The 21,717-nt window shown below is 48.5% G+C and overlaps 1 protein-coding gene across 1 annotated transcript; it reads right to left on the bottom strand.

The window, feature by feature from the left end:
* Positions 1-1,684: 1,684 nt before the first annotated feature.
* LOC144168254 (ipis-1-like) lies at positions 1,685-19,106 on the bottom strand. Its single transcript, XM_077697273.1, has 7 exons — positions 18,998-19,106; positions 17,705-17,729; positions 17,345-17,570; positions 14,315-14,585; positions 9,467-9,752; positions 2,994-3,168; positions 1,685-1,912 (listed from the first exon to the last, which is right to left on the bottom strand). The coding sequence occupies exons 1-7, from the start codon at positions 19,104-19,106 to the stop codon at positions 1,685-1,687; spliced, it is 1,320 nt and encodes a 439-aa protein (XP_077553399.1).
* Positions 19,107-21,717: the final 2,611 nt, after the last annotated feature.

Here is a 21,717-nt window from a genome sequence, read left to right on the forward strand (position 1 = left end):
TGATTTCGGAGTAGCTTGTTTTACCACCATAGACATTTGTCGTGCAAAGTGTTGACTACCCCGAGTACTTGGAAACTGATTGGATTTTGTTTTTCCGTTTTTCGGGCAGCGCTGTTACCACTAGTCGCTGCGTGCTGATACGTGGTTTTATAATAAATTTTCTTCTTTCTTCTCACACCGCGTTCTGCTTGCAACGCACGTGGAGTAGGGAAACGCGGTTCTATAAACGTTGAAGTAGGGCGCCTCGATTCACGCGCGTCCTCGCCGTACGGCAGCGTTGGCATCGAGACACACGGTTTGGAGCAGTGGAACGCGGGAAATTTAAAATGATTTAACAAACCTTTGGCGTCTTCACCTTGGGAGGAGCGCGGCGCAAGAGGAACAACATGAGAGGTGAGCGGGAAAGTGAAGGGAGGCGTTTACTTGGCAAAAATCGATATAAAGGCTATCGTCTTTTGACGACATTTGCAACGAAAGGAGCAGATACGCGGCCAATGTTTTTACAACTGCTTTCTGGCGTGCATAAACATCACCGCGCGATTTAAAAGTTAAAGCTTAACGTCGATGGCTTGCTATACCGTTTCACAGCATCGTTGCCAGCAGTCGCCGTATAAATGCGGCTGTGCCATGCCTGCTTAAGTGCCTCGGTGAACAAAAATAAAGAAACTCGCTTGCGTTATCGCCCGCTGTTTAACTTAAAAAAGGTTTATTGAGAAACATCGTCAACTTCTACCTTATAGAATACCTTGCTCCGCAAATAGCAGAAATGTTGCTTTATCATCTGTTGCTTTTATGCTGGGTGGTCCAGTGAAGATAGAGAGTGCCATTGTAGACCTTGCTATGTGTAGCATTGTTACCGGCAGTGGATTCAGTTTCGAAGCGCAGGATGCTCGCAAGCAAGTGTGGCCCCTCAAAGGAGTGAAAATAATAATATATTGCTGTCTCACATAGATTAAAAATATAGCGAGGCGTTTACAAAAGCCTCGGAATTTGCCTGTCTTGGGGGAATGAGCTTTGCAAGCGGTGACCCAGCTTGGCGATGACAAACTTCAGTGAGAGTTTTGGCCACGTGTCAAAAATCGCGGTCGGCTGTAGCGCCACCTAATGTTTATCGGCCTCCAGCATGCCCAAAGAACGTCAAGGCCTAGGCGAAGGTCTAAGAAACGTAGCAAAAGTTCCTCCAATGAAGTGTAACCTAAACCTCATTTATTTCTCTTGACGCAGGTGCTGCCCGTAAATAAAAAAAAAAGCATTTGAACGAACGGCAAGAAAATTCAACGAACCGTTATGACAACTCCGCCATACCAATATTTCCAGCGGCAATATGTGCGCTTCAGCTAGTCATAATCAATGATGTTTTATTTGTTGATCTGCCATACACTGCACATTTTTGAAAGCGGAATTACATCTACTCTCTCACACATTATGTCTCGGAGGAAGAAGTACGTACAACAAAGTCTATCAAAATTTGCACTTATATCTGCTACAATGCGTGAGGTGAGTATGCTTGATGAATCGGGTCACGTTAGATCAAGAGTTACTTTTATCCATGGTTTGGCGTCGCTTAAATCGTAAACTGACATACTAATAGAAGACGCCTTCGTGAACACAGTGTCCTGCCTCCGTAGAGAGGTTTCTAATAGCCCATCCATGTCTAAGTGAAGCTCCGCAGGAAGCCTGATCATCACCATATGATCTTCCGCACGCACCCGAGGAGGAGGAAGGTGTCCGGGTGCATGCATACAACGGCGAACGCAAAGGGCCTGTCCACGGTAAAGTCGAGCGGCGGCTGGGGTCGTCTCACCATTGAGGATATGGCGCGCGCTAAGGGCGCAATCACTTCAGCCGCGGCCGATTGACGTTGTTGCCTTGGCTTGTTCTCCGAGAGACGGCGTCCGCCAGTCTGAGCCGTCTGGAATGCAGCACCGTGGCGCATACCTGACACGCGCTTCTCTCCGGCCGTCGCACCCCAGAGCTGTGCACGCTCACTGAATACGTCAGAGACGCCCAGTGCAGAGAGGGTCGGAGAGAGGTCAGTCACCTGGTTGAGAGGAACAGTCCAGTAATCACTGTTCTACCACACACAGCAACGTTGCGAGTAAATAATGCAACGCTACACTGAGAATGTGCGAAGCTTCGTTCTCAACAGACGCGCACAACTTCCACGACCCGCTCTAGTTCATTCCTATTGCTTCCGAGGAAGACTGCGCCGCTTTGCGAACTTATATGTGTAGGTAAATTTTCTCTCTGCAGGAGCACGGTACACGTTGGGTTGTTATATCCAGATATTCAACTAATATCTGCCCCTGAAAGCCTTTTGCTGTTATGAGTTTACTCTAGCTTTGACACCATGAAGCCTCCAAAGTCAAGATAGTTTTAACAAGGGTCCGTAACAAGGCAGCGAATGTATGTGTCGGCAGCGAAGTGGTGGTGTCGGGTGATGTAGGCAGCGAAGTAGTGGTGTCGGGTTAGAACAGCTAGTACAAGGACGATTTTTCTTCGTCTCCAGGATTTTAGAAACCCCGGAATTCCCCCCCCCCTGATTTCGGGTTCGCAGGACGCCATTCCACTAGAGTAGGAGACTTCTTGATAGGCGATGATGAATCGAAAGTTGCGAGATTGGGAGGATGGGCTTATGTTTCTGGTGATGAAGTCGAAGTTGTAATCCGTCTTCTACTAGTGTGGGGAACGTGCTGCATTGTTTATTCCACTTTATTGCAATCCAGGCACCTTACGTGCGTATTTAAAACTTCCTTTCCGCCCATAAAGTGCTAGAGAACCTGATGAACAAAGTACAAAAGGAAAGTGATGAAAGCCGGGACAGCTAAATGTTGTTTTGGGGGAGTTTCAAAGCTATCGGTTATGCATAAAGTGTATGTACAACGCGGTTACTCTTAGGGCGATTGTTCATGGCGTCTAAAGAGCGGTCAAAATATCTAATAATGCAGCACAGTGCCCTGGGGAGAAGCATTGTGGCGATTGTTGCAACTCACATGTTTGAGTCTGAAGAGTGGCATATTGACGCGAATGACCCCCTTTGCCTTGAGCTGGCTCAAACAGCGCTGCAGTGTGAAGGCGGTTAGCTTGTCCATGAGGGCTGCGAGTCCATCGACTTCGTTGGGAAGGAGGATCACCAGAGAGAACTTGGGACCCCAGTCCGCCGAGGCACTGCGGGCAAAATGAGGTACTGTGCAATGCAGAAAACGCAGGAAATGTCGTGTTCCTTTCGATGACGGGGAAAAACAAAACACACAGTTGTCCGACAGTTTTGCACTTCAATAGCGCCTAGAGGCCTCGGAAACCCTATTCCGCGAGTTCGAAATGACCAGAAGTTGTCAGACAAGGATGGCATGTCGTTGAGATATTGGTAGCAACACAACCAATACGCCGTACAGAAAAAAGCATCGATAGATCATGGAGCAGTCCTTTACGCGACCAGTCTCGCCCATCTTATATTGTAAGTTCTTTCGCCCACTGTGCTGCCACTTCCTAATTATAATATATTGTTTGATTGAAACAACTGGGGGGGAAGGCGGGGGCCTCAAGTGCAAGCCGGTAGTCTGTGATTCATTTAGAAAAGTTCATGACACATGCAGTCTGAGAAGTTTTAGCCACTTGAAAATGGCGGATGACATGGTCTGGTTCACTAAATTGGTAGACATAATAAAGTTTTTGCTAAACTTTATATGAAAAACTTAGGCCAAGGGTTGCAAAAGGCATACAAAATAAACCGTATAGTCAATAGACGCCCAAAAATGTCCGTTCCGCCTAGGCAAGAACTTAATAAAGCTGAATGCAGAATATTTTTCGGCTCCAACAAAAATAATGGTAATGAAATAAGGCAAAAAAGTCGTGTGAGTTGGGCTGCATTCAACAGCCCCTTTGAAGTAATAAAATGTGCACCCAGTTTCAATAAATTGAAAGCTATGAAATCTATAATCCAATATTGAACAAAGGAAAAACCGGGCCTACGAGCAATAAAAATTACGGTACAGGTAACTGTCATGCGTGGGGAAGGAGCCTCGGGGATTAAGGACAAACCGTTAAGGACATCGGGTCAAAAACTAGGAGAGTAATATTGTCTTGGCCGAGTCATTATATGCAATGCCCTGAAAACCTGTCAACTAGCGTGCTTACAGAGTGACTATAACTAAAAAAGGTGGATAAGTAAAGGGATGAATGAGATATAGAATTTCGAAAGCAAGAAATATAACCATTCCTTTTTATGAAATTGGAGGGATGCCGAAAGCTTTCTGATATCAGAACTACGTCAAAAGTGCGTAAGAACATTCGCTGAAATTGCGCTTTAGCTAAAACTGTGTTCAATAGATCGTCAAATCTTTGAAGGCCCAAATCGAAACGAAGAACAAACCTATGCGACGATTTTGCGCGCACTAAGTAAGCGCACCCACTAAGGATCTAAGCGTATGCCAATACATATTTCGTGAGATGGAGGTATAAAATTGTAATTCTTCTTCCTGGTCGATGAAAGTATTCTCCTATATAGAACCGTTACTTTTTCGCTATTTTGAAGTGACCATTACGACACAATGAAACCCTGGTGTCATGCACGCGTCGTGTGCTCAAAGGTCTTATCAGGGCTTTTCTGTCGATCAACCGGTCCATGGCGAAATGCATTAGTGTTTTAATAGGTAGCCATTGTTTCTACTAAGAAAGATTTTGCTTTAGTAAATTAATATCAGAATAGGAGCACTCGTGTTTTGGAGACCCCTCGCACTACAATGAACGCACATTGAGACTGGTAATATCGGTGAGGGTCATGGTGATGTGCCCAGTGTGGAAGGTCGCTTGAGACAAAGCGCATAGGCAGGAAATAAGGGGTGCCAGGAAGGGTTCACCGTCGACGTATGTTTGTTTCTTGCACACTGTTCTGCCCTGTGATGGGACCACACAACTTTTTTCTCCTTTCTCAGCTCCTTCACCAGCCGTCATCAAGAGTTGGTATTGGTTTATGACCATGGCAGTGCTCACTTGCATACGCATGCCGAAACCCGAGGATAATACTTGAACCGGTAAACCTGCATTCATCGCCAGGAAGCTAGAGCTGCCCAATTGTTTGGCGCTACCACGCAAGTGCTTCGTTTATGGCCCGCTTCCGGTTTCGACACATTAAATTGCGGTCAACCTCCTTCGGACCAGCGGTGCCCCTATGGATTTCAGATGCTATCAAGAACATGTAGCTCGGTCTCACCTCTACTTAGTGCAAGCTTCGCCAGTTGAGCTGGTAGAAGTGTACATTTCTGAGAATGACTTTGCATCCACCACTCGCCGCAAAGAGGACGACGACCTCTTCGAAGCATATGGCGACAATTACTAGCACCGCAACTATATGCAAATGAACCCTGATACTGAAACTTAAATATGTGTCCAGCAATGCTCACCTACAAAAACTTTGCCATAAAGTCTTGAACGTCAGTGCAAGCTTTCCCGAATTTTTTTTGTTCCCGACATCTTTCCGTAAGGTTTCCGAATTCCCCAGGCTCGCAAGCTTCCACGGGTGGTTCATTCTGCCTTGCACAGAAATAGTTCAGCCACTGAACGAACGTCTGTGTTGAGGCGCGCAAGTGGCACCAGAGTGTTGCGTAGATGAACAGAATGTCTTTGAGAAAGCTGAGAAGGATATAGCAACAGTCACCTTTGTCATTATTCTTCTGGCTGAGGTCCAAACGCGAATTATGGTTGCTGCCTGCTTCGATGAGCAGTGAAGGCGCTGCTGCAGCAGAAGGTAGAGAGGGAAGACCACTGGACTTCTTTTGCCAACGTTGGAGGCTCAAAAAGCACGCTACATTACCCATCAATGTAAAATGCTCGCAATCCACTGGGCCGTTAGGCATTTCTGTTACATTATCAAAAATCGCACTTTTTACATCTTTAAAAAATAATGCCATCAGCTCCACCGACTTAGCTTCTTTCCTTCCGGAACTCTCTGCCGGCACTACAACGGTCCACGCACCAAGGCTCCAAAACGAAACAGGCGCCGCCTCGGTTTTTGGCATAAAAGTCGCGGTCTTCAAATCCTGGGCTACAGCTGACTAGGAAGACTATGATGTGACGCAATGGAAATGTTAAAGGGACACTGAAGTGATATGTAAACATTGCGGGATTACTAGCGCAAATTGTAGTCCAGAGTCCCCAGGCCATGTTTCGACCACTCTAGGCGCGTTTACGCGATTTTATTTAGTAGAAAAACTAATTCGAAAATGCTGTCCTCCTCTCTTTACGCTCGCGCATTTTCTGTGGCGTTTTCGTGTGACGTCAGGAGGGGATGAGCTGGCAATTGGCTGCGCTAGCGCTACTGCACGGCTCCCCGGCCGACAGAGTCAGTCGGCCCAGCGTTTCGTCCGCCGGCCGCCGGCGGGTGGTCGCAATCAAGGAGGTTAAAAAAAAATTGCTTGGTCGCAATTCGTTCGCTTAGTTGAAACGAAGCCAGGACACGTTTGTGAATGGAAGAATGTGCCTTCCTTTACTTGGTTTGTTTTTACACTGTATCTAGCTCCAAGTCAAGGTCGCTTCACACAAGCGTTGCACAAGCGCACATGCGACGCTTCGCTGAGGAAAATATAAGGCCTCTTGAAGGCGGGAGAAGAGTCAGCGAAGTCAATATAGGTACTAAGGAAATAAAATCAACTGATATTTTTACCGTACAGCGTAAAACTAGGGCGCGGGAAGCACTTTTTTGCGCTGGGCGAACAAGCACAGCGGTCAGCAGCACGACTACGCATCTGCGAACGCTTTTCCGTCTACGAAATGCAATTGCTAGACGTGAGCTACTGTGGAAACTCGGGCGACGCTTACTGCACGAGCGCAGTACAACAAATAGTCACCTAAGCTGCTTGAAATGCCAAAACTAAATAAAAGTGTAAACCGGTTGTACAATATATACCCTATATTAGCAAGGCATTCGCGTCCCGCTCCGTGGCTCAGTGGTCTGGGGCGCTAGGTATGTCACCGCAAATGTTTTGCAAGTCACGAGTTCGAATCCTCGCGGGTACGTGCTTTTTTTTGTGAGTTAACTTTTTCGTTTTTCCGCCGATGTTTTCTATATTGAGTTCACCTTTTTTTGGGCCGCAACGTTCATGGCTACACGAACTAATTCACAAAACGCGCGCAGGCTGGCACTGGCGCGCTAGCGAGTTCTCGTTGGCGTGCTGTTGCCATAAGCATCGACTGCTTGCAGGCAGTGGGCACAGGCCAGAATGAACAGACCCTTGGCCTGGTGCGAACACGCTTTTTACGATACAGGCATGAGGGAGGCAAGCTCCAAATATGGGGGGAAAGCGCATGACATTTGGGCGTCTGCGGGTACGCGGAGGGCGTTCATGCACTGCGTAGGTCTCGGCTAGTGAATGCTACGACTACAAGCCGTCCTGGGAGGCTTATCTTGTGCATTTTACAGCCGACAACATGGCAGAAGCGCGGTACGATGAGTACTGAGATATTGAGAATGCCCATCCAACAACGCCATTGATTATGTTTTACAGAACCGAAACCGAAACCGAAACTTGTTTGATTACTAACCTTGGGCATCGTCCAATCACGGCGCCCCTCCTCCCAACGTCACAGCCTTAGTTGGTGCGGCCGCCGCAAACCGCGCATGGTAGTTTTTCTTCTTTCGCGCTTTGTAAAATAATTATCGATTTGTCAACCGGATAAACGATGAAAAGTGTGCTAATTTGAGCCAGTCTACGCAGTGCAAGCGAAAATGGGAGCTTGACAAATTCACTTCAGTGTCCCTTTAAGGCTCTTTAGTCGTGCTTTTGGAAGTTTCGCGTCCGTAAGCTCACGGAACGATCACCTGCGACACAACCCTGGTAAAGTCATTACAGTTAGAAACACTGAAGTTTTGTGAAGTGGTAATTAACACTTTTCGTGCTAAGAACCACAGGGGTGTGTTGCAAACAACTGCTGACCATCGAATCTTCCATTTCCCCCTGACGTAAATGTGGATGTCGGGTGTTGTACTGAGTCATGTAAGGAGCGTCAGCAGGTGAAGGCATTTGCCCCACTCGTGCGGCGCTACACGAGTTTGAAGCTCCTGCGTCACGCTTCGACATCGGGAAATAAGACCCGGTTGGACCTCTTCCACGTGATAAGCCTTTAGATACCGGACATATGCGCCGACCCATACAACCGATGGCCCGAGGCTACCCCCTCTCTGCCATATATTTTAAAGTCGTCGCTGCGAAGAAGTTACCCAGACATAACGGTCCCGCTTATAAACTATCACGCACGTATAACGATTCCGACCGCGGCGGGCAATTCGAAAGGAGCCACTTTTCCGCACTTTAAATCCTTGTAGATGAATGGGTGCAGTACTGAGCCGTCCGAAACCCTTCCATCAACGTCACGATTGAGCTTTTGCACGCTAAATAAAAGGGGTGCTTACAGCGAAGGTCGTAGTCTCTTACTTGCCAGTCCTGGGCAGTTCTGAGCAGTTACAGGGCTGTCCTAAACTATCCTCGCCGATGAACACTCATAGGCGGAAAAATAAGGGGCTGCTCTGTAGCAGTTCTGAGATGTCCAAGATAAAAAATCAATCCCGAGCACCGGGACTGACATGAAGAGCTACCACTCGCTCTTCTCGTTGTGCAGCCAACGGTAAAAGAATGTTTTGACTTTTGCCGCGCAGAAACAGTGCGTCTGCTCACAAAAGTTTTTACAGAACGGAGGCTCCCGACCCCATACCCCCTTTACCACATACCTAGGCTGTGGTCCTCGCTAGTCCAGCTTACGTAAAAAAGCGTCCAGCATCGAGTGTAGGCCTAATGTTACTACATTCCCAGAATTACTCAGCCACCCATGTGTTAGCTGTACAAGGCTGGGTAAAGAAAATGCTCGCTACGCCATATGACGGCCGTTTGGAGTCGTAAAGAGACCATTACGATCGATGCGCGCGGAAGCGAGAGGTCCCGCAGAGAAGTCACCGAGTAAGGCTTGATAATACCCAGGATTCCGTTGCAGAAGTCTATCGCATGCGTTTCATTTTTTTTTAATCCTGACCGCTGATTTTTTTCTTGGTTCAGAAGCTTCTTGTAGCCCCGTACTGCTAACCTTGTTTTCAAAGTTCCGCAGTCGTGGGACGGTGGAGGGAATGCAGCCGTTGTAGCGCACGGGAGCTGTTTGCCCGTAACCGCCAGGCAAAGAGCTCGCAAGGGCATCCTCTGTGGCAGCGCTACCTTTTGTTTGCTCCTTTTAAATGGATGATTTTGTTTCTTTACATAGGACGAAACACTTATTCTTCTAGTTTGGAAAAAAATAACAGGCTGTTTGCAATTGCAAGCGAGCAGCGCATCTCCTTGAGGCGCCACTATTCCGAGGAAGTTTTAGGAAGCTGGCTCAGATGTTAGCAGCCATGACCACGTTTAGAACGCTGTACACTTCTGGGGATCTTTCTCGTGAAAAACGGGCACACATCTGACCGTTAAAGAGCGGTTTCGCTGCTCACCTGCTTCTCGTGGCACCGAAATGCAGTGAAGAAACCCGGGATACGTTTTCGGTCGAGATTGCGGGTGACCAGTAGGGCACCTCGAGTGCAGTGGCTCCGAGATCGTCGCAGGTCGTCGTGCGGAAGCGGCCCGTCTGACTCAGCATGAGCACGACGGTGGGCGCCTCTTGGGCCGACTCGTAAAAGGGCTTGCTGGTGGGCGTGCAGTTGTCGAACTCGTGCATCCACGAGCCCCGAAAGTCTACGACACTGACGAGCAAAACTTGCGACGCGGGGGTAATGCTCCCTGCGGCAAAACGGGATATGTACCGTTAGCCGCTTGCCGGGAGGGTTATCCCGTGGTGGTCTCTTCGCCTAGACTGCGGCACCCTCGTATACAACGATGCCTTTACGCCTTCCCCAATAACGATGAGTACATGTTCTGCATAGCTGGCGCTATACCTGCGACTCCAGGACATGTGGCATGACCATGGATGTACTGCTGAGCACTAGGCTTTGTAACGTCTGTCTATGAGGCAAAGGGACTTGGAATAATTGCAGGACTATATAGGGTTCTGTCTTCCCAGTCAATCCACCTGGTCCATTTAGCCCTGTGTGGAGAATAGCACAAATTAACAGGTAGACAGGACCTTGTAAATATGTATTCCACACGTTCTTCCCTTCTACGTCAAGCCACATTGGGATCTGTCACAGACGATTTTGCTGAATCTCAAGCTGGATCCAGGTTTGATGAGGTTGAAATAAGAAGACCTACTTCGGTTGGCTATGGTGGAGATGCATGAAAGTTTTCTTTCTCAACGATATTTGCATTGAATTATAAGTACGCCGCCTCTGGGTGAAGCCTTACGCACGAAACGTCATGCTCGCCAAGACCGGTTGATAAACCCGTTTTATTGAGAAATTGTATACACCAAAATCTCCAAGCTGGAGGTACTAAAGGGAGCGCTGTGAAAACCACTTGTCACTAAGTCTCTGGATAAATAAGTTAAATACCGGCAAAAAAGGTGGTTTGATACTAGAACTGGTAATGTAGTTCTTGCCTGAACAATTATTACTGCAGAAGCATTAGCTTAGCAGTATGTATTTATTTTAAGACACTTTAGGATTGCTGGACAAAAACCCCGAAAATTGAGATAGAAAATCGGGATTGTTTGAGGCAAAGTCTTTCAGTGTTGTCACTTAATCACGGATTTACAGAATTCATTACAAACTCGCACGAGCTCTGCTGGGATAGTGAGAAGGCAGGAGGCTGTTCATCATCATCATCATCATCATCATAATCATCATAACCAGTCTATCTACACCCACTGCAGGGCAAAGAGCTTCTGCTATTAGTCTCCAATTATCCCGGTCCTGTGCTAGCGGCGACCAATTTGTCCCCGCAGACTTATTGTTCTCATCGTGCTGTCTATCTTTCTGCCGCTCCCTGCCACGCTTGGCTTCTCTAGGGATCCACTCTGTTACCTTTAATGACAAACGGTTATCTTGCCTTCGCATTACATGCCCTGCCCACGTCCATTTCTTCTTAAATTCTACTAATTTGTCCTTAACACGCGTTTGTTCCCTGACCCACTCCACTCTCTTCATGTCCCTTAATGTTACCCCGATCATCTTCCGCTCCATTGCCCACTGAGTCGTCCTCAATTTAAGGTAATTAATAAGAAGAAAACTGAAGTAATAATCAATAACCTCGGGACAGCACAACGGCTTGAAATAGGTGGCCCGGCAGTGGAAGTGGTAAGCGAATATATCTATTAGGCCAAGTTGTGTAGGAGACTGTTACTGCTATTTTAATGCGAGTAATGTTTCCACAGGATCAGCGTTCTCGATGGCTGAGAAAGGCGTGTTCTCTTCACGTGCAGTGCTGTCACTTGCACTTGTCACACAATATTGCGCAAGCATTGCACACACTAGTCTCCCTTTTGCAGCAGCAGGCAACCAGTTTCGTGAGCGTCATGATAAGGCAGTTGGCTCATACTGAGGTACCCGGGTTAGAATGCCATTATACTCCATTTCACCTAATTTTCTCCTCGAACTAATTTTTCCTTCATCTAAATAAAACAGAATGCAAGCTCTGCCACCAATTTATGCGACAATATATGGGTGTTTTCTACTCTTCAAAGCTCTGGAATACAATGCTCGATGCAGGACAAGGACAACGCCTGTTATCCGCATAATGTGCTGGTTAATGCTTTCAAATTAAAACGGGTGGGCTTAGGAGCAAACTTTATGAAAAAAGTTTTCGAATATTTGGAAGAAAGTTTCCTGTAAGCCTTTCCTAAGAGGGAAGATAACTGCCGAAAAACAAAACGCAAACGGAAGTGGTGCAACATACCTTCCCCAGTGCGGTGCCGTTACGCAGGAAATATTGTAATAAAAATTTGGCCACCGTCGCAATTGAGACGCGCACACTGAGCGGACAGAGGAGCTGGTGGTCCTCACTACCTTTAACTTGGCTTTTTGAAGAAGTGCTGTCGCTTTATTAAAAAAAAAGCGAGTGTTAAAAAGCGAAGCTTGCTTCAAGCAAACTGAGCTGAATCAAAGCCAGCAATTCGCCTATCTCATTGCAGAATTCAACTGCCAAAGTACGAAGTCGAAGTCCATTCAGTTCTTTGATAGGTTGATTACTGTAGGGTTTAACGCGCAACCACAATGCAGGCGATGAGGTGCGCTGTAGTTGAGGAATCCGGAATAATTTTGACCACCAGGGGATATTTAACGTGCGGCGAAATTTCGAACACAAGGGCGTTTTTGCTTTTGGCCTCCTTAAGAAAAGTAGCCGCTGTGGACGGGAATCGAACCCGCGTCCTCGCCCTTCAGCTCAGGCAAAGCCCAAAGCCAGTATGCGCCAGCGGTAAGAAAGCAAAGGAAATGATGTGCGCCCTGGACGCAGTGATAGCGCAATCGGAAAGACGCCGGGTAGGCGAGGGAATTAGGTTCCATTCAGACCACGGGAAGCTTTTTAAGTGCAGGGCACTTTAGGAGCCCGCTTTGTCCCGTTGCTCGTTCGCTAACGCAATGTTAAGCGACTGCCGGAATCAGGCAGCGCACCAAGATAACGGATGAAAGTGGAGCGCCAAGGTGTTACGGCGGGCGTAACGTACCCAGACAGAGGCCTCGAAAAACAATCGGTTTATATAGTCATGACAGTTCCAAACTCCGGAACCGCTGGCGCTTGTCATGCATTTCCCCGTAGTTTCGCGCAAAGAAACTGCAGCTAGAGTTGAGGCAAAATATGCGTAAATAAGCGGCAGCCCCCTCGTCCATTTAGGTAGGAACGCTCTTTGGGTTGGTTCTCACTATAGTAAAAGAAAACAGTGGTCGTGAATAACGATGTGTCCCAAACTCCACATTAAGGCGCCGGCACTTGCCGGAAGAAAGCAAGCACAAAAAGAACAGAACTCCCGCTCGCGCTGTTCCAGGCAGGGGGCGCGCGAGCACTGCGAAGGCTGTAAATTTGAGTTGCATTGGACAAACCTCCGTTCAATTCGTCAAGAGAGTAGTGTGAGAGGGTGGTGAAGAGCGTGGTGGGTGGTAGCAGTGAGCGGATAGCATTGGTACAGCTCAGTATGCCGAATTACTGCTCTGCACTTCCGACAGCTTTCACGTTGAGTGGAGCGGCTCCAATTTTTTTATGCGTGCACTCCACACACCTGCTTGTGGGCTATTTGCCTCCTCAATACTTACCGTCAGTCTTGCTGATCTAGGAATTTTCCCCTGTCCAGTTCACCGAGCGGAATTTACTGCTAACAATCCGCACGGACAGAAGAAAGATTGAAACGCTCCTCTGGTAAAAATGGCGTATTCCAGGCGTTGGTAGGAATCCACGTAACACGAACGTTCCGTCGTGGCACACGCGGATGAAGAAGAAATGGCGTTGAGTTTTTTTGAGGGTGTCATTTTGTGCGATGTAATTCCTTAATATTGAAGTGGTGAGAGGTGGCGAGAGGATTGAGATACACAACACGTAAAAACAAAGGATTAACTCATCAATCCCCCTAACGAAGGCGCCACCAGCTCCGAACGCCGGGGTTCCCCGGGAGATGTGCGGCTAGGCGTTCCCCAGCCGCTCTCTCCTCGCCAGCGTGGCGTAGTAGGGTCCTCCTAAATGAAACAACGCGTATGCCGGGATTTATCTGCCTGAATGGCGTCCTGGAGCACCGCGTTATTTTCAAAAGGGGTGCACCGGTGCCGAAAATCTAGCACCAAATTTGGCGTGTATTACGCGTAGAATTATTTTATTGGTTCACAATGCATTAAAAAATAATAAGTGACGTGAGTGACTAAGCAGAGGGCGCTAATACATCGCGGCATCCGAAAGTTTCCAATGTACTACGGCGTCGCTAAAAGAAGCGTGACACAGGGCGGAGGTGGTTAGTCGCGCATAGAAACGGAATAAGGTACGATTGGGAAGAGGGGTGATTACGGTGTTCCTAGTTATGATCATGGCGAACCACATCAAAGCCGAGAGTGTATCTCGGCACGATTCTCACTCAGCACTTGAATCGCCGTCTACCGAACCGTACCTTTGTGGCCACGCAAAAAATCTCAACAGCTTTCATGGGCGAAAAGAGGCCTGTTACGAAGTTACAATGCGGGCCATCCTCCTGAGTACAGCAGTCACTCTATCGACCATCGTAGATGCAAGGCTCCGCTTTCAACGCTAGGCAGCGAAGTATAGGATGGCGCGGACAGCGTGGAAGTCGAGCATGCAGATATCAAACTGAGTGCAATCCGCCGCCCACGTGGAAGATTCTTGCAATAAAGAAAATAAAAATAAGAATGAAGCTAGATACGCCTAATGCCACGACAGCGTCATACTCGTGAACTGTGTAGATAGTCCCGCACCTCGAGGCAGTATCTCGCCAGGCTCGAAGGAGCTGGCGTAGAGTCGAAGGTAGCGGTCGATGTCGGCGCGGCTCTGCTCGGCCTCCCCGGCGAAGTCCCAGCTGAAGTGTTCGAGTCGGAGTCGTTCCTCGGTGTCGCTGCTGGTGTAGGCAGTGGGGAGGCCCTGGTCGCTGTGGATGTTGTTGAGGTAGCCCATGTCGAAGCGTCTGCGGGCATCACTCAAGCGCCGGGTCGGTATTTCCCGGTCGCGGTCCTGGAAGTACTTTGTTACCTGCACGCATGCCCACGTACACCTGCATAACTAGATGTGCTTGCAATGTCACACCGTTATATGAAAGAAGGTGCAAGAAAATTATGCTCCTGGTCTTCGCCGAATGCGTCCAAGATACTGTCTCTTTAGAGAATTGATCCGGAGTCATTTCCAAAGCCGTTTTCGCACGAAGGAGGAGCCGAGACCAACAATATATTCGGAAGAAACTGTAAGCCCTGAAAGCTTTTGTTACTGTGAGCCCTGATACTGTGAGCCACAAGGGGTTACACCTTTCTCATTTCGTTGCTTAGGGCACCGGTACACTCAAAGCTTTACACTTCAGCAAGCGGTAGTGTATTTAGTGCTGCATTCTTACCAGCAATGTACTGAGTGGGAGGCCTGTTTTTTTCAGGGGGAGTGAGGTTGCTTTCAAGAAGAGGTGGTTAAGTTTAACAGAGAGGCTGTTTATGGTTGTGTTCTGGTAGATTTCTGTCTGCGCACCAACGGCAGTTAACACAATTTTCAGCAAATGGAACTATTCATATAAAATAAAAGAAATGACCTAGAGCCTTGATGTATTGATATAAGATGGCGTATCTTCGCTGCAATGCATTGGTACTTTGAGGTGATGCCGACGTGCAGATGATCGGTGTAAATTTGGTCTTTTAAATCTGGCTTTCCAACATTGCGTGTAGCACAGTAAAGGCTGATCTCCTACGTATGCAGTTTGGTGACAGCCACATATTATGCTCCTTTTCACCCCAGCTGCCCTTTTCACGAACCGTGTACACTTCTCGCAACGCGCTGCGTCTCCCTTTCCCCTGACATTGCGCAATTCAGAGCTCTCGTCGACGGCCTCCTGTGCGGCACATTAGAGCCCGAGTCGCTTGACGTTGCCGCGCTATAAGATACATCATTGTCTTTTTCCGCCAATAGTGCATGTCCTTAGTCTGCGACGTAGCGACCGTATCGTTGTCATTATTCACCTTTGAAATCCTGAAGTTATCTAAACTCCGACATAGCAAATCCCAAAGAGCGCCAAGTTCGCTCTTCCCTCATAGCATGGAAGGGGTCTGATATTTTCACGTAGACGCCTGGGGTTAGTTTCTTTTCCTCAGCAGCTCTCTCTTTGGCTTCGCTGAAATCTCTGAGAATTGCTTATCTCCTATAGCAACGCAGTCAATTTTTATCAGCCACATTTCTTGCTTATCTTTGTTTGGGATATAGTACCTGTGCTAGTCATCTGTTGACTGCATATGCTCGATAGTTGTGAGAAGTGCCCATCGGCGAGGAATTCTTGGTGACGCATCGTAGCTGCGCTTGTGTTTTAGTGCTTTTAATTGGTTTTTACCGTGCCATGGGTAACTGCCCTGTTCAAGCGGAGCTTGTCTCGGCTGATCTTCGCCGTCGGTAGTACGCCGAAACCCCGTGCGGTGAGGACAGGTTTATTCACGCGATCTAACGACGATGACTATGATGATGACGATGATGCACTTGAAGTGTTTGGCATGTACGCACTCCGGGGTATTGAAAGCGTTCACTGTGCCCCTGTGGGAGCATATACAATAAATTAGATTAAAACCGTCCCGAGCATTGTCCTTCTTGGGCGCGGCTCTTGCTCGGCGTTTACAGGCGGTGCGGGTGCGCGCGTGCACAAGTGTGGCGCTGTATCATATCACACTTGGAGCCAATAAGAGTCGCCGCTCACATCACGTCACAACACAGGTGCGATTGCTTCAATTAGTCGGGAATTCCAGCTTCCAGCGCGGCGTGCGTAGAGGCCGCAAAACGTTCGCTCTGCAGAAAAGTGGGCTGCCTTTGAGAACGTACGTTCCCGATAATCGCAGTAGAAGGATCTACAATAACTTGTACCAAATATTGGTGTTCGCGTGAGGCCCAGAAACATCGAAGGGCGGGCGATTGATGTTTTAGCGTTGTCGTTTTGGTCATTGCCTCTTGATTTTGAAAGCAGTGTTTTATTTTTTTTTATTTTAAGGTCGTTGCGTTTTTATTGCGGTCGTTTTCGTTTTCACTGAGGTCTAGCTCCGCTTGCAGCCCGGTTTCCGAAGGAAAGGGGTTGCAATTTTTTTTATTCGCATTTTTCTGGGCCCCGAAGTTTGCTTTTCTCTACCAGTAGCTTGTTCAATCTTGTCAAGGGAAGTGTAATGTTTTTCTTAGCATGGTCTATCACGTTTTGTTTTCAAACCTGCGTATGCTTGGCCTTACAGATATCCCAGATATTTTTGTACAAAATCACCAGAAATGAAATTGGCAGCCTTCAGGTTAATTATAGAGGAACGTACCCAATTAAGAGGAACGTATACGATTTAAGAGGAACGTATCCTTAGCGGCGTCGAACTGCTCCTGTACCCTGATCTTGACGCAGAGCTTGGCAGAGTGCTTGCGGAATAATATTGTTAAGCGCCAACCACGTCAGCTCCGCTGAGTGTAAGAGCACGATAAGGATGGCTGACCCTAAATGAAACTCTGCTCCATTGATGCACCGGCCGTCTCCTGTAAATCTCCCATCTCCTATCTCCCATCGCAGCCATCTCCCATCAGTCTCCTGTAAGGAGGCCGGTTCATTACGTAAGAGTCCTCGTTGTCGTCGTCTTCCACTCAGCTGAGCTGATACGGTGGTTGTGCACATGCAGCAGGCGTAAAGGAAGAAACTTTTTTATGCTAAAGATAAGGTTCTTCAATCCTTCGAAAGAGTCACACTGGACCAATGTGCACTGATTTAGACAAACGATTGTAACAGAGGCTTATGCTAGACTCACCCGCTGCCCTGGCGGGATGTGCAACATGGCGGCAATCTGGTCGGCAGTGCTGCCAGTCGCCGCGACAAGAAGTTCTTCGAGGCAACTGGCCACGGCATACGGGGAGACAATCAAGTTGCCGTCTTCGGTTGACGAGCGCCGTAGCTCTCGCAGGAGGTCGACGCCCAGGTGGAGAAGACCCCTTGAAATCACCGCCTCCATATCACCAGTGACCTCCGACGCCACACTGCGGCACCACCACAACACGTTCTGCGCTCATCCTGACCACTATGACTGGGTATACATTTCGCTAAAAAACATGGGGATCGCCGTAACGGATAAGGCATAGCGTTTCTGAACATGATATTGCAGGATACCTACTTGTCCTGGCTCAGGGTGTGTACACCTGTGGCAGAAAACAGAAACCCTCTCTCCTTATGGTACAAATTCGGAAAGATACAATGCGAAATCTGATCGGGCCCTCGATCATCCGGAACTGTTGAGGGTTATCGCAAGTGTAGCAAGCTGGGCTTATGCAGCGGCCGGGAGTTCCTTTTTGCTAACGCTATGAAGCTGTTTTAGAGAACCCCTTTCGAGTTACTGACGTCCAAATCACGAGTGATAATATACGACCTTACCACGTCCAAACCAACGTACCATTTGTTTGTCAACGTACCGTTGACAGGCTCTCGTTTTGCTTCAGTACTCTTTTGAAAGCGACAAAGCATTGCTACGGCAACAGTTTTGATTTCATGGGAACGTTGAGTCGCTGGTAAACAGCCCGATGAGTCCTGGTAACTCGCATCTGGTAGCGTACTCGGTCTGCCGTTGTCGTAGCAGCAGTGTTCCGAAAACGGCCTAACATGTGTGCCGCTGCATTCCCTTGGGCCGTGTGTGGTTCTCGGTAGCCATTTAAGCGTAGCTGTCTTCCCGACAGCACTTATGAGTCTCAACTTCCAATGCCGCTCCCGCCGCCTGACGTGCGTGTTCAGAAACAAAGTACTGTCACCGCCCTTCTCTGCAACCAGCCCTCACGTGTCGAAAACCGTGTTAAAGGAATGCGGATGGCCACTCTTGCGCCATTCATCAAAATCGTCAAGTAATTGTTTGATTAAAGCCCCCACCGGATTCGGTTCTTTGACGCGTTCCTTTGTCAATGTTTTGCTGCCGTGAAATCGGGAAAACGGCCCTCCAGACTGTGAGCCCATCGACATGATTTCGGATTCCTCCAAGCACCACCTCACATCGGTAGTACTGTAGCCGCCGATTGACCCCACCGATGCGGGTAACATAGCGCCCGCAAAGGAAGGTGGAACAAGCCAGGCCGGCGGCGGCTGTATTTAGCCAACACAAGGAATATGCCAACGGGGGTAAGTACCATCCGCCTAATGGCGCCTACGTTTGCCGTGTGAGTGCGACTGCAAGCCGTATCGACGAACCTAACGCTGAAACGAACCGTCGAGACCTTAAACAAAAGACACCGAATGTTTCCAGAACAATAACGCCATGTTATCAGTAAGGTTGAGCACTTCCGTCTAATTGCGCAATCATAAATAATCCAATCATTGACTATCTCACTAGGTATAGTTGAATGAAACGACTCCCTGACACAAATTAACACGAAAGTTGAGAGGAACGTATAAGTTCTAGCGAAACTTCATCGACTTGACTCACCATCCTTCAGTGGGCTGCCTCCTGCTGAGCCCTGCTGCTGACGAGATGCGGCGCAGAACACTGCCACCCGACCGGTGTTCTGTTCGAGGCGACGGTGCCCCACTAGCATTGCAGGGAGACGTTTCTTGGACGGAACGGCTTGCCCTCTGCCCCATAACGTCTCTTCTTCTGCGGGTATTGATGACAATGACGACACTGCCACTTTAAAGAACAGGAGGCTGCTTACTGGAGGGGTTGGCCACTGAAGGTTTTGTCGTATTACAGCAAACATCTTATTTGTGAGCAAGCCAAAAAGAAAGTAGGGTACCTATGCACCCCTGGAATAGTTGCGCCGCCATGGTTTACAGTTGCTGTTGATACAGACGGTTCATGATACACGGCAGCATACAGCGTGAAGATGGAATTTGTAGATCTAGCAAACGTCACGTGAAAGGCAGCGCGTGCACTGTGTGCCGGGCACCGTCGCGCAGGGTAATGACGTGGGGCGTACAGTGGCACATATACGCCTCGAGCGCTGCCGGTAGGGGCGCCACTGAAGTCCCCCTAGCGGCCCGTTTTGAAAGCAGTCGCGGGAGTCGCCGGCCCGCTCACCACTGTCGCCGTTGCTTTTGCGGCACGTTCGCGACTGATATTTTCCGTTTGTATGCGTTGGAAATACATATTTACGTGGAGCGGTCACTCTGTTCGCAAGTGTATTTACGGGAGTGTAAATGCTTCTGACGCGATCACACTGCGGTACATTCGGTCCGCAGTAGCTGCAGGTCTGTGTCACAGGCCGGCGTCACGAAACCGGCAAATATGCATGCAGCTGATTGTAATTCCACTGCCGTGGAGTTTACTGTCGGTACCTCCGTAAGCAGCGTTCGTTCAGATGCTCATGCTACGGCTGTACACTGCGATGTCGGTTTGTACTCTGAACAAGCCAATGTGGCATAAATTTCACTGGACGTTCTACGCAATAAGTACGGATAATGCAAAATTACATGCAGGAGTCAGCACAAAAAATTTACGGCTGGGTCATCTTGTCGCGAGGTGAGCTTTCCCAAACCGCCATCGGTTACAAATATCCTCCGGTTACATCCGCGGCCGTGACTAAACGCTTCTTCGAAACATCATCATATGACACAAGGAGCCTGCAGAATTTAGCACAAAAGTGAAATCAGATGGCCTTATCAGATACCACACTCTTCCAACGACACCTTTTATCGCTTGTGAACTTACTTACTGTATACTTCAAAAAATGTGTCCACCGAGTGATCAGCTGGTAAAGTCGAAAAAAAATCCCCCCACCTCCCCGAAGGGGATCGTGCGGAAATGCGAATGCATTGGGTGCACCGATGAGTGCGGTGCGAGTAATTATTATTAATGGCGTACTTAATGAAGAGAGAAGAGAGTGTGAGTCCTCCAACCGATGATAACGTTGAAGCAACTGCAGTGACGTCACCGCCAGCGGGAGGTGTAATGCTCAGGTTGCATTGTGTTACACTTCGTGTTTGCGGTATCGTTGCCACGAGGGATTCGACTTCACCGACTTCCATCGCTATTAAGGCGCCAGGCGCGCGCTCAACTGCATTATATAGATTCCGAGCGCAGCGAGCGGAGAGAGGGTACGCGGAGAGGAGAGAGAGCCCGCCGAGCTCCGCGATGCGAGCGCCCTCACACGCCCGAGCGCGCTCCTCCTCTCCACTCACTCTCCGCTACTCCGCCCGAGCTCCGCGATGCGAGCGCCGCGGGTCCGCCGCGTCGAGACGACGACGACGACGACGACGAAGGCAGAACTACGAGGCACGCGCTCACGTGCGCTCGCGCTGGGGGAATGCAGGCGCACGCCGACGGAGCACGACAACCCCCGACTAAGAAATGCATTCGCATTTAAAACAAAATGTAGGTTCCCGCGCAGCTTGTGTGTGATTACTAAAACGCTCATTACTTGATTTCGCTCCGCATTTGTACACAGCGATAGTTATGCGCCTCCCTCCTCCCTCTCCCTGCCTCGCAAAATATCCGTGCATTTCGCATCTAGTTGGCCTAGTAAGTTCAACCTCGCTTTTAAGACGAACGTCTCAAGGATTTCCAAAACTGCACTGGTTTTTTTCTTCAATCCCGCACGAGCTATTACATCTCTTCCGGACTTGGCAGACCATTTATTTTTCCGTGGTTTCATTACTCTCCTTTGTCCATGCTATCAGGCGGGAGCGGGCGCATATTTAACGACGCACAGACTTGGAATATACTTAACATGTTCGCGTGGCCTCTATTTCTATAAAAGGCACACGTTATTGTCGGGTCTTAGGTAATCACCTCCCCGAATGATATTTTTCTACGACGTGTACATTCAAAACAAGGCCGAATTCGTTGTCCACGCGGCAAAACGAAACCAACCTCTCACTGTGCCAGTATCAGGTCTAAACGAGACGTCAATAGAATTCACTTGCGCCTGAGATATTCGGAGGTGACAGTGGTGATATGCCGCTGCGTCGCCTACACCCGTAAGAGCGACGAAGAAGCGGGCAGTACCGCGTCACCGGTTAGCTCCTGTTGGCGTTCGAGCACTCTGATCAGGCCGCAGCTAGTTTGTGAAGTGCCCTAAACGTACTATTTGCTTACAGACATCACCATAACCACATGTTTAGGGTGCGTAAAGGCTTAAAGGCCAACTGCACTCAAATTTTCGACAACGTAAAAAGAATGTCACCTAACAGTTCATATAAAAAGGGTGC

The sequence above is a fragment of the Haemaphysalis longicornis genome, unplaced genomic scaffold (genome assembly GCF_048455015.1).
Source record: "Haemaphysalis longicornis isolate Haplotype H1 unplaced genomic scaffold, Haemaphysalis longicornis Haplotype H1 scaffold_2, whole genome shotgun sequence".
In the NCBI taxonomy this organism is placed as follows: Eukaryota; Metazoa; Arthropoda; class Arachnida; order Ixodida; family Ixodidae; genus Haemaphysalis; species Haemaphysalis longicornis.